This window comes from Rhamphochromis sp. 'chilingali' (assembly GCF_963969265.1).
Source record: "Rhamphochromis sp. 'chilingali' genome assembly, chromosome: 5".
Lineage (NCBI taxonomy): Eukaryota > Metazoa > Chordata > Actinopteri > Cichliformes > Cichlidae > Rhamphochromis > Rhamphochromis sp. 'chilingali'.
Genome location: NC_137932.1, coordinates 14,546,881 through 14,560,995, shown reverse-complemented (window position 1 = coordinate 14,560,995; position 14,115 = coordinate 14,546,881). Strand labels below are relative to the sequence as shown.

At 38.8% G+C, this 14,115-nt stretch overlaps 1 protein-coding gene across 1 annotated transcript in view; it reads right to left on the bottom strand.

Annotated features, from left to right (window-relative positions):
- The window catches only part of ppp2r5a (protein phosphatase 2, regulatory subunit B', alpha isoform), a 61,044-nt gene that overhangs the window by 31,785 nt on the left and 15,144 nt on the right, over positions 1 to 14,115 (bottom strand). The window contains exon 2 of the mRNA XM_080881926.1: positions 1,334 to 1,530. Within this exon, the coding sequence (XP_080738052.1) occupies positions 1,334 to 1,530 (197 nt within the window). The remainder of the gene's footprint in view (positions 1 to 1,333; positions 1,531 to 14,115) is intronic.

Here is a 14,115-nt window from a genome sequence, read left to right as displayed (position 1 = left end):
AATTACTGACCTCTGTCATCATTTTAGGTGGGGAACTTGCACAATCGGTGGCTGACTAAATACTTTTTTGCCCCACTGTATGATATTTTGAGTATTACTCTCTTATCTTTGCATGCTCCAAGTGCTGGCTCACAGGGGGTCGTGTGATTGTTCTAGTTTCTTCTAATATAGTAAGGTCTTTACAATAAAATATTAAGCACCTTGAGCTGACTGTTGGTATGGTAGTGGGGCAATAAATAAAACTGAATTAAACTGAATCTCTGAGAGCAGTCACACCAGACAAGGAACAGAAGCACATATCTTATCTTAAACCCAGAGTGAAAACTAGCACATTCCAAAGAATGTTTTCATCTTCCATGACTACCAAAAAATACCTTCAGCAAGTTGGATTTAGTCTAGTGAAACTACGCAAACTTTTGTTTTAAAATCAACTGCCCCAAAATAACAGCAACATGCTGAGACTTATGTTAGGTAGGTGATAAAGGAGCTTTGCCCTATCTAGTATATTCACACCAATCGTGACTATGTGCATAGTTTCCTCCCTGAGGACCATCTAGAACCCGGGGAGGGAACAAAACAAAAAAACAAAAAACAAACAAACTATACCATACTTACACATTTAGCAATTCATGCTGCAATTTAAATGATGCAACAAAGTTCCTGACTGCGGAAATGCAAATGTGCAAAATTAAACCCTAAAATGAGAAACACTTCTACCCTTAAAGTAAATAAAATCTGAATTCTTAAAAAACAAAGAAATGTATGGGCTGTATTCAAACATTAAGTGTTATACAGCTACCTTTTCTGTAGTTCATCACAGAAGAGGTTTGTTTATACACAGTGAGAAGTGCCGGAAGGGTTGAATGTTTGCTTTGAGGAAATCAGGGGCTGGGCTGAGACAACCCACAGGCCAGTTCTAGTCCTCGAGCCGTATTTTTCCCATATGTGTTCTACTTTAACAAACACTGCTCAACTTGTATTCAGAGGAAGGTGAAAGAGCCTGAGAGCAGGGAAGAGGAAAGGGCAGAGAGTAAGAAAACTTTAAATAAATCAAATAATATTGTGCTCTTTCTGTGTTTACAATATGGCCTTTGTGCTTAAAATGGAAAAGGGTTTTGCATGAGGACAGGAGCATGCACCTCGTGCGTTGCTGGCACGCCTGTCTAGACACAAGATCAGCCTTCATTTTTAATCCTGCTCAAGTGTACAGGATGTTACACCGGGACACAGATGAGCCATCTATTCTATTAAATAATTAGCAGGTGGGGATTAATTGCGGCTGTTGTTTAGGGAATTGCATGAGGTTGTTTGAAATGCATATGTGCAACCTCACCATGTTCGTGATCTCCGGGTATGCTGGCTCCACCAGAACGCCCCTGTTGGTCGAAACGTAATCCACAAGCTCGTTAAGTGTGGCCCTCTTGATCTCCTTGCTTTTCAGGTCAGTGACTGAGTCCAGGAAGTCAAAGAGCATGCAGCACTGTTGGAGTTTCTGGGTGAACAGTTCTTGCTGCTCTGTGGACGGGGCATCTGAAATCACACAAAAGGAGGAAATACATTGATTCACTGCTGATATAGTCTACAAAGTGTTATTTTATTCCCCATTGAAACAAGTTATAGATAAGAGTCAATTTGGGATAATGATGTAAATGGTGTGAGTTGTTTGTGTGACAGGACATCTGCCTAGGCTGATTTTTGTTCTCGGCAATTCAAAACAATACAGTATGAGTAGTACACAGCTTCTCTGCTGATCAGACGGACAATACAACAAATGTATTTGCCATGCAGAGGCAACCTAGTCATCATTATCAGATATCCCTAACTCAGCTCTGACTGTGTGAACAAAAGCTCCACCCACATGAGGCAGTGGATGAGCTGACAAAGGCCATGTATCAGATCAATTTCAAAATAATCTTTATTTAAGTCATGCAAAGCTCTAGTAGAGTCCATGTGAGCAGTACCAGAATAAAACAGATCTACATCCTCCATGTGTATAAATATTCAATATATATGTTGCACTGATTTATTGATCACCAGAAAACTTTTGTAAATCGATTAACTTTAAGCCATATTTTTATGCAACTACTGCAACCTATGCTGACACCAGAAATCCTGAAATGAAGAGGGTTCTTATTATGTGATTCATACAGTGGCCATGAGAAGTCAAACTGACTGCAATTTAACAAAACACAGACAAATAGAAAGAAAAAGAAGAAGAAAAGAAGACCCTCCCCCCCCCCAAAAAAAAACTCTAAGAAAGGAAGAAAGAAAATAAGAATTTGGGCTGTGCGATATGACAAAAATCTCCCAATATAAGACATCTATTGTCCCGATAACGATATAAATCACAAAAATGTAAGATTTTCTGTAAATTCTGTGAATCTCGGGCAGCTCGACTTGCGTGAAGTGTTTCCAGCTGGGCGTCGTGTACCTGGAGTAGAGTGTTTTAACCGATGCATGAAACAATACATTTTTAGACATAAGTTGTAATGGCCGCAGTTTTCTTTGTGAGTATTTATTACACAGCGTGCTGCGGGGAAAAGTCTCAACAGGATCTTGAGCTTTATTCTGAAAGGTTTATGTGGAAAATAAACAAGCGGTCTGTAGTGTGGTTATATTAAATATAAGAGAAAGAGAGAACTTTAAGAAATTAATATAGCCACTACAGTGACCATTAAAACGGTGAAAAAATATTGGCGTAAAGTTTATTTTTGCTGCACTTCTAATGTGTTTCATTCAATTTCTATTGTGTTTTGTGTGCTCTTATAGAGCTTTTCCATTTGCTGTTATGTTGCTAAGTTGCAGTGCATATGCCCTCAGGGCCACTGTAATATCTTATCATATTTGATAGACAGAACAGTTGAAATAATAAATTACCAAATCATTAAAACTATAAAATTGCAGCCTTAAAACACGCAAACACATTTGTGGTCTCTCAGTCTGTTGCTACAGAATCTTTTAAACAGAATGAGCAGCCAGGGTGAGAGACTGTGTTATTGAGTGATATTACATAACTGAACAGGCAATACCCCCATGAAATGGTGAGACATGTGGAGATCTCACAGTGAGGCAGAGCCAAAAAATTCACAATGACTTTGACACGTAGTGAAAATTTTCCAGCAGCGTTGACGAGGTACTTATACAACTGAACTCTGCTGGCCAGACCACTGGCTGCTGTTCAGAGTGAATTCAATATGGAAGTGTAACTGTACCAATGCTTACTTGTTAATAATGACTTTGCCTTAATGCCAATTTTCCAAAGTATCAGATCGCAAAGGATTCCATACAGAAAGGGCAGACAGAATACCAAACTGGAACAAGAAAGGTAAAAGGGCCATGATGCCCCCTGCAGCCTAAATGTGCTGTGGTTAAAATGACCCATGGATAGCTCCCATTTCCTCCCAGTGAATGGTAGACATGTGTGAGCCTGGGTGCCATCACACTGGGCAGTCATGCTAGATTTAAACACACAGTATTATCTAGGGAGTGAGGAGCACAGAGTTAAGCCTCCAAGAACGAGCAATACAGCTTATGTACAAAATAAATACGGTAAAGTACGTTTCTCAGTTTCCCCACTGCAAATATTTTATTTGTCAAGTAATGACGCGTGGGGCTATTGTACTGATATACAACAGCAGTTACCTGATGCTCCTAAGACTTAGGAAGTAAATGATACAGTACTTTCAAGAACAAAATAAAGAGTTTGCATGTCAGCTGAGTCAAAGTAATCTGGCCTGACTTAAATGACGTATGCACCACTTTATACAGAGGTGTCTGGATGTTAACCTGGAAGTAAAGACAGCTGATGACTAGAAGTGATAGCAACTTGTACAGATATGGTGTTCAGTGGTCACTAAGCCTCAAAGTACCAAACATTTTTGCTTTTTTGTTCCTTTTTGTTTGTGTACATCCACCAACAGAAAAAGAAACACTCATAGGGAAGCAACAGACTGATACTGAGGACCACTGCATTTGAGGCCAGCCAGCAAGACAACCTGCAGTGAAAATATGAGATTGGAATAATCAGGGCTAACTGGTTCCCAGCAACTGTCATTTCAGCTTAAAAGGATAGTAAATCATTGTCTTGGAGGGATTAAAAAGAAAGAAAGAACAGAAGGAAGGAAGGAAGGAAGGAAGGAAGGAAGAACACTAGCCTCTGGACTAGTGCAGACCTTTAAAGCAACTTAAAAATTATATTCACTGGGGTTGAGGCAGTTTATCTTGGATAAACAGTGTGTGTGTGTGTTCGTGTGTATGTGTGTGTGTGTTCGTGTGTATGTGTGTGTGTGTTCGTGTGTGTGTGTGTGGGGGGGGGGGGGGGGTATCATTCAACTTGTTTCTATTGTTAATGATCACAGGGTTTGTGGGCTGTGAAGTTTTATTTCCCCCAACCAAACTGGAACATCCCAAACAAGTTTAAGAACCAGTGGGTTGAGGTTAGGTGACTGACTTCATTGTTTTTAAACTGCTTTTGGGGGTCAGTGCTTATTATTCTGAAGCAGCACACAATCATTTTTAGAGCATTTCACTGAATCTGAGCAGAAAGTACAGCTATCATCAATAAACACCAGTCACCAAGTTCCACTGGCAGCTATAATCCCTCCAGCATCACACTGCCTCCACCATGTTTCACAGATGATGGGATATGCATGGGATAATGAGCCCTTGCCTTCCTTCTCTATACGCTTCTCTTCTTCCCATCATTGCTGCAGCTTCAGTGTCACCCATACAAGTCATCCATTTATCTATCAATATGAAACAAAGGTATTTGCTAAACGCACCTCTGTTCCTTTGAGTCTAAAGTTAAACGTTCTTCAGTGCATTATTAATATTTTTCTCTCTAAAGCACAATTCATTTATGATTTTTCATGGTCATGCAGAAAATGACAAAGCTCTCTGCCACTGCTTGACGGAAACAGAAACCCTTCATTGTCTGTTTTCACATACTCAGAATATGTTTCATGTAAGAGATTGCAAAAAAAAAATTCATCTCTTTAGAGGGAATTGTCTTTATTCTCCCAAGACCAAGGATGGCTGGGCCTACTAGATACAGTCTGACACTGTGGATGCTATCCCCAATGTGGAGCTATTTTTGCCTTTCGCATACAGATGCATTAGTGCACAAATTCCTTAGGGTGCTTACCAAGGAAGGAAATATTTCCATTAGAACCAAGGAGCCATGAACGAGAACAAAGAACATGAAAGCATCTGCGAGATCAGACAGAAATACCAAATTAATCAAGCTGCCAAAGATGCAAAGTTTAAAGCAGCAAACACTCCTTTTATTCTTAAAGATAAAACAGGACTCTTGTTGTATATCGAGTGACTTTAGTATAGCCAATGGTAGTCACTTTTTTTTTTTTTTTTTAAACACTAATCCTACACAACTTTAGAAAATCACTTACACTGTCTTGATGTAATTTAAACGGCATACATGAGTCACAAAGTGAATCTGGGCTTGAAAAGAAAAACAGATATATAATTATTCCTTAGAGTCAATTTTGGTAGCTCAGTAAAAAATTCATAAATGGCTTTAACTGTGTCTCGGCTGATCTCTGCAGGCACTGAACTATTGAATCTTCTGAGTATGAATGCCTCTACTGAGTGAATTTTGATGGCTGAACAAAAAGAGCCCTGAATTATAGGTTTAACTATTCATTACTGACCTTTTTGAACATCTTCAAAAAGACAGAGGGCCTTTAAATTACAGAGAAAGGAATCATGATTACTCAGCATTACACAGCAGTTAAGAATAGATGTCATTATTTGAGAAAATACGTTTAAAAATAAATAAATAATAATATTTAAATCCAGAGATTAATTCCAAAAATATACTGATGATTGGTTTGCTGAAAACTCTAATACTGAAGTAAGACAGCATGTCATATGCTCTACATTTAGCAACACCAGACTAAATGTTGCCGACCGCTGTCATGAAGAAACCACATGTTGCACAAAACTGTTAGTAACAGTATTTTCTGGGCTCCATTTTACATTGGTCAAATTTCTTAAAGCTTCTGTAGACAGACAAATACCACAAAAAAAAAAAGAAAAGAAAACAAATCTGAAGGATTTGTCACTGTTCAAGCGTTTTTGAGCATCAGACTTAGAGAAACAAAGCAAGTTTGGTCAGGAATGTGTCATTGTTATTAACAAACTCTACAATTACATCAGTTTTTGCAGTAGTAGTATTATTTGCAGAAGTATTTGCAGCAGTGACTTTCTTAAAAGCAGCAGTTTTGGGTTGTGACCAGTGTAATGTATTTTCAGTATCATCTTAAAGACACTTAAATGTTTTGCATGAACAACTCAGGCTGTTTCACAGAAACACTGTGCACTGTGGAAGAAGAATAAAGACCAGATTTGATGACAAAACAGGAAATATGATCTCAGCTCCACAACCACACAACTGCAGAGTCTAAACACGGCATGAATTATTCAATTACCCACGAACAGATGAGCCACAAATTAAAGAAGAAAAAAAAAAACTTAATGAAGAAACACTAGAAATGAACATGCTACCATATGGAGTAGAGGTGTTCACTGAATAGCTTGACAAGAATGAAAAGTCATAAAAAAAATATTCCAAATAGTGCCCACGTTTTACTTTTAATGTCAAAAACCTTCTCCACTATGCACATAGACTAAACATGTTTAGACCTTTTGCATTCATAACATTAAACTTAACTGTCCTTTTACCAAAAAACAAAAAAGACACCATAAAATGTTAGGGTGTGCGTGCACAGAGAGTCAACACACAGTCATGGTTTTACAGAAAGCTATGGTAAAAGGAGATGAAGAGCTGAAGTGGAAGCATTGTACAATTAATTGCACAGATTGTACAAGTTCAATATTCAATAAGAGAAGCATCCGTTCCAGCAGAGTACATAATTACATGCACCCAGTGATTTATGAGCATGAGGGCTCTCATTAATATGCACACAGGGCAAATATCTTGTGTTCCCTCATATCCACAGAAACTAAACCAGCCCACACCAATCAAAAGCACGCACGAACTAAGCCCCTGCATCCAGCAGGATATCTGGGTCCACATTAGTTTGCAATTTTTTTCCTGCTTCAATTAGTGTGGATTTGTGTTAACTACATCCAAGGTACGCTACACCCCACCTCTGGTAATATGATCCAAATATATCTATAACTTCTCAGGGAACCTGCTAAACAATAAACAAACAATGTCAATAACATCACCTTCCTTGTGGGGGGCCAACCTGTTTAAATTATGTTCAACTATCAAACCACTTTCATAATCCTGTAGGTTAGAGCTGAATAGAACATGTCAGTTGGGTCTTCATTTGGAGTTTCGGTGAAAGAGGACAACAATTTAAACACGAGGACTATTGTCAAAACCTAATCATTCAGATTGAATTAGTTTAATTGCCCCACCCTGCAGGAAGTTGTTAAGATGTTTACAGATAAGAAATGATGATGGGTATCAGTTTGTCCAAGGCCCTTGGTTGCACACAACAGCTCTCCAGTGACCACCTATTAGATATGAGAAGACCTGATTTATCACAAAGGCAAATCCTGCTTAAATATGGTCATGATATCCAAGGATCTCTGAGCAGAGCACCTAAAAGTAAAATTCTGCTATCACTTCTTAGGATTAATCAATGCGAAAACATTTTTGAACCAAAGTTGGAACTCATCAGCCAAATTCAGTCCTACGTAGGTCAGCCTCTGATATTAGCCAGACACAAAAGACTGCGCAAATCTTGATGCCAACTGCAACATGCAGGATGGCTGGTTTTATCACAGTGGGCAGTTTTCACAGAATTTTAAAATATCATCTGAATATCATTGATGCTGGAACACAAAGAAACAATGTACTGAGATTACTGCAGTTACACAATCAGTTTCCATTTTAGCATCCCGTGTTTCATTGCCCCAATGAGTGTTTTGTTGTGCCCTTGATGAACAGTGCTCTGCAACAAAGGGCAACAGTCCAACGGGAAAGCACAAAAGCAGTATTCAGAGGGAACAAACAGGGAGGATTTTGGCATTGGATATAAAGTTAAAATAGAATTTAACACTATTGAAGGTGATTTTATTAACAACACGCTGCTGACATAGCTATAAAAAGCTGTAACAGCTGAACTCAAGTGTTTAACCTCTATTTACATTTTGATGAATACCACTGTGCAGCTACAGCACTTAGTGTCCTCTCTCAAATCCCCCCCAAAAAAAGAACTTAGTGCCTCACAGTACTCTCATGCACACTATGAGGGAATGCATCACGTCCCTGCTTTGATATTAAGGCTTGCGTAGTGGTTTATTCAGGCTCAGTGTTTGGCTCTAAACAGCCAAACCATTAACTAATAACTTAAATAAATAAAGGTTAGGTTTCCCTTTCTTCTGGGATAAAGATGTTTAATTGTGCTGTGGAAATGTTATGAAGCTGATGATGAACAGCCTGAGATGGGGAACTTCAACAATGTATTTTTTTCATTAGCAAAGCCCAACTGAGTTAGGAAGAAAGACCGAAAGAACGTATCATCACTCCTGCAACACGTTGAAGAACAAGAAACACACATGGCAATGGCAGTGAGCGAAAAACGCTCTCAGCTGTGGTTACACTTGTCAAAATTTGATACAATATTTGTAGTGCAAAAAATGCAAAACAGGCCAACACATCTAATCTGAGGAAACAAGGTCAAACACAAAACATCTAAAAGCTGAAGAGTAGGAAAACATCTCTGTCCCTAGTTTCTCCAAATCTTTGTACATTTCCTCAGATCCATTTAAACAGTTTCAGCCACTTCCCTTCAGGAATTTCCTGACATATGTGAGTCCTCATTAATGCTATGATTTTGATTCCTTATATTGAGATGATGATTGTTATTCTGTCACTGATAGGTTCAAAAACTGGCAAAAGAGTAGCCTGAAAGGCACAGCAGGTATCCACGGTGCTGAACAGGCTGGTTCACTTTAGTTGTGCTATGTCGACACGGCATGTAGGTGCATTTCTAGGTAGGGTTATACCATAGAGTTTAGAGGGGTCTGCAGTTACAATGCAGCAACGACAGATTTCTCACTGAAGCATAACACCCCAAAAGATGTTGAACCCATGCATGATGATGACTTTTAGTGAGACATCAAACAGATATCACACTTATTTCATGGTGCTGGTTAACATTTTAACTTTGCATTTTCACTAGCATTAGTAATTTAAGGTCTCATAGTGGTTTCGCCACCAACCCCTGATGGTAAAGGCCCACCCCTCTTTTCACACCTTGGCTGTTAATGATGAAACATTAATAGTAGGTCAAGGGCTATCTCCAAAGGGGACACATCCACTAGAGTTTAAATACCTGGGACTGTCCACCTTACGTTTTTAGAAAAAAAAGGAGCCTCTTTGATGAGAGGTGAAATGTCTTTACAAACCTAAAGAAGCCGATTACATTTCTTTTTCAACCACTTGAGATGAGCATTTATTTTATTTTATTTTTATTTTTTTACACGGACTGAAATGAAATTTCTTGCTAGAATACTGTTTATGTTAAACAAACACATTACACAACATGTATGTCTGAAACCTTAGTATGTGATCATGCTGCTTAATATTATAGCATTCAAATAATGTGGCAGTGACGTCAATGTCAGAGACATTGTAGAAAGCAACCAAACAGCTGGTGCAGTTTGCAAGATGTAAATATGTAACAAAAATATTTCAATTGAGACTTGGACTAATTTTGTATCATAAAATTTAGAGCTAATTACTTCAAAATTAGTAATGGTACTGTTGGGTACTTAAATCCATGTTTAGGTACCAGTTCAGAAATGGAAACTACCCAACACAAGTCAGCATATCTCACTAGACGCAACTGTGACAAACACGTGCACAATTTAAAACAAAACAAAAAAAAAATTAATGGACTTAAACATTAAAAAAAACCAAAAAAAAAACATTTGATTATTAATCATTTATCTATTATTTGTGGTAGGCTGGGGGTACAGTATTTGTCAGTAAGACGATGTAATTCATTTTTAAGGCCAACATACAGGAAAAAGACCAAAATTTAAACCTTACTCTTGCCCAGTGGTCCAGACTGAACATATGAGCGGGGCAGTTCTGTGCCCCAGGCAGCATGTGTGACAGGCACACTATAAGGACACATCGCCATTGTCAACATGGAACAATCATCATGATGGTACAAACACTGGGAGTCCCCAAATATATTTACATCAACTCCTTAAGAACCCTTTACACTAATACTTGGGCTTTTGATGCCCATCAACACTTCACAGAAATAAAGCTTAGTGGAAAGACACCAAAACAAACTGAGGCAAGGCATGCAGGTCAGGTGACCTCTGAAGTGACAGATTAGTCCTCAAGTTCTATCCTGAGACCCTAGATGTGAAATTATCTTGGCAATGCTCCAGAAGCCCATTTGAACCTAGACATAGGTTTTTTTGTTGTTGTTGTTTTTTTTTTTAAAAAACATACAAATTAATATTTTTCCCCAGCAGTCCATGTCTTACAGCTTAACATTTGATGATAAAGTTATTTTTAGTTAAATAAAGAAGGGGAAAAAAAAAAATCTTCTTAGGATTAAGACTGGTGTGGTAAAATTACCAATTGATAACACAAACTGAACTGACATAACCTTTAGGCCCCTGAAAGCTCTCTGCCAATCCAGCTAGAGAATGTTCTGTACTCCATGTAACCTGGGACGCTCCACCAAAAAAGACATCTCACTTATATGAGTAGTAATAATAATTTCTACTCATGCATATTTCATTTTACATGGGATGCTTTCTGGGGGTTGAGACTGCTTTAAAAAAAAAATCCTCCTTTCATGACAGGTTTTTTAAAGAATTTCAGTCTAAGAATTGTTCAGAGAACCAGCTAATAATTCACAGTTGGAAGAGACAGTAAAAGCTTTTGAGTCTGCACATCTGCAGGTGCTCATTTATAATGAGCCCAGCATTAACTTTTACTGCTTAGGACTGCATTCCTGCCCATTATACAAGTACACAGTCTTTACAATGAAGATAAAATAAAGGGAAAGACATAAGAAGGCCTTCTATTCAATACACTAAAATATATTACTTTGAGTTTCATTTGCTTGAACATGTGCAGAATGTGAAATATGTGGGGAGGGGAAAACAAAAAACAAAGACCAAAGAACAGAAGTGAGAGTTAACTGAAGTCTGTTAATGCATGACAGGAGTGATGCCAGGTAGGTCACACTGCTGTTGCTGAACTGGTTGGATAGGATAGTACTGTACTGAAAGTACAATGCGATTTAAGAACAAGCCACCACATTTGTTTAGACTGCACATTAACATAATGTGGGCATAAATATGACCTCATGGCAGCCACAAGGCAGCTGAAGGAATCTCAGGAATAGTTTTAACTTAAACTACAAACATGAGTAATGCAGAAAAATTTATCCTCACACTATTAATGTTTTTTCTGCAAGTACTTAATAAGGAGGGCTGAAATTTGGTGCATTTTAATTCAAAGCATTTTTGATTCCTCATAATTTCATAAATTCAGCAGGTGAGGGTGAGGTAGGAAATTTTCACAGGACACCTGCAGAAAAAAGACCTGTAGTATTGTTTTTTTGAACAACAGGTGGATAGTAGCTACTTGTTAAATAAGCATGTTTTCCTATGTGTGATTAATTGGATTTTACAGACCGTGCCTGAAAGAACTCAATAATAAACAAAGTAAACAAACAAACAAACAAACAAACAAACAAACAAGAAAGCCTCTTCTCTTAAAAACAAAAACAAAACAAACCCCTGCACTACAGTTTAGGGTTTGCAGAATTGCATCTGAACAAACAACAAAACATCTGGAACGATGGCCTTCCCACAGATGAGATCAAAGTGGAGATGCCTGCCCATGTGTCACAGGACCACATTTGATGAAAACCAAGCACAGCATATCAGCACAAATACCTCATACCAACTATCAGCATGGAGGTAGAAGGGTGATGCTTTGGGCTTGTTTTTCCAGCTACAGGACCTGTGATCAAAGAGAAAGAGGGAAAAAGCAACATGCCTCAGAGTCAAAGGAATGGATAATGGTGCAAATCTAGCCACCAGGGTAAGCTTTATTCATTATATACTAATGATTTTCACTCAGTGTGCTGTATTAAGGAAAATGACCTTGGGAAAGTCACATGATAAGTAAGTAGATGTGAAGTTTCCCCCTTTTAGTAATTACGGTCCAAACAAAGTCTCTAATAAACAAGTACAATATACTGGCATAAGTGATCAAACACTAAAGTGTAATCAAGCAGAACAATCAGAACAGCACAGGAAGCTGAATGCTCTGTCACCAGAAGAATGCTAGTAAGTAACAGCTGAGGCTAACGGGTCTGTTTACAAAATGTATGCAGGTTAATCAGCCATCATTCAGTTATTTGAGATCGTGCTGAGCTAGACTGTGAAAGTTGGCTGCTGAATTCTGTTTGTATTTGTATTTATGAATGCAACTTTTATTGGTTGTCGACTTCAGGTCCAAACCAGTAAAATAAACTATTTAACAAGTTCTGTTTATCAGTTTATTACAAGTACATTAAATACTAAAACCAGTGCCCAATGTTGATTTAAAATTGAGACAAGAACTAAAACTGCTATGGCAGAAAGCCAGAACTCCTCTGTCCACAAATGAGAAGTTTGGTTCTATTTTAATCTTTACACTGCCGCACCATTTCCAGCCCGTAACGGACAAAGTGCCTTCTTACTACCTCTTCATGACCTCTGGGTTATTCTGAAATTTGAGCATGTACTACAGCTGCTGAGAAAGCTGAATGTCAGATGATCTGGCTGAAGGAGGTTAGGGCTGTGCACAGAGAAAGGGTGAACAAAACAGGCAGCGTATTCCCTTTTCTGCCTCAGCTGCTAAACTACAACACAACTTGGTGTTCTTTCATGTCACTCTAAAGGGCCCCAGTTACAGTTGCTTTTAAGACAATGAGAAGCTAACACAATATGCTAGAGTGTGTGATGTTTTCAGGAGGGGAGGTGTGCACTACTGGTTCTGACTAGTGGAAATGTTCTGTGTGGTTTAGAGGGAGCTCCCTGGATAGAGCGTGCAGGAGGAAGCACGTTTACAACCAGTGAATGCAGAATCTGCACACTCTTTGCACATCAATTCAAACCACAATCACAGATTTTTCAGTGGGGAACTGGTAGATTTAAACCTACCCAATGTCTGATAGACCTGCATCAGACATCTGCATTCTCACAAATGCAGTGTATAACTTTTCACAAGCCTTCAAGTACCTTTTTTAAAAAATAAAACTTGCCTTTGATTACTATACACAGTCATGTAAAAAGAAGTAAGTTTAATTGAGTTTCTACTAGAGCTGGGCGATAGAACGATAACGATATGTATCGCCAGGGCTCTAGAGTGCGACCAATTTGGTCGCAAATGCGACCAAATTTTTCAGTGGTGCGACTAAAAATAAATATTTGGTCGCACAGGTGCGACCAACTGTTCCGGTAACAAAAAAAAAATCTCTGTAACTCTCCGTGTGGTCAACAACAGACACACATTATGCCCCTATCGTGGACTAAACCAATCAGAGATAGTCAGGGGCGGGACCTCTCTGATTGGCCGTGGTCCAGTTGAAAGTGCAGGTGGAAGAGAGAGGTGAGTAGCTTGAATAAAGCGATATCAATTCATTAACGGATTCCACACAAAGACCTAAACACGGAGCGGACCCAACACATCAGAATCAGCTTCGTCTTTCTCGGCTTTCTCACCCGACGGCCTGAACACGGACACGCTGTCGGAGCTTAGCGATTCTTCGGGTCCGCGCTGTGTTTACGTCTTTTTGCGCTGATTCTGAGCTGCAGGTTTTGCCTCTCTCCAACCAAAATTCACCGAGCCTGCAGCAAAAGAAGCAGCAAACTGCGCTTCACATTTGATCAATGTCGTCATGAATTCCCTCTGACTTTTGCTGTTTTGCTTCCACCACGATAAAAATCACACTTCCTGCACAGCTCTCTCTCTCTCTCTGTACTTCAGGAACAGTTTCCCGTCTCAAATCTGTTTTCTGCATTATTCATTCGCTTATTACCCACCAGTCTAGCGTTGTTTACAGCGCTTTTTCTTTTTTCACTTAAATGACCTCG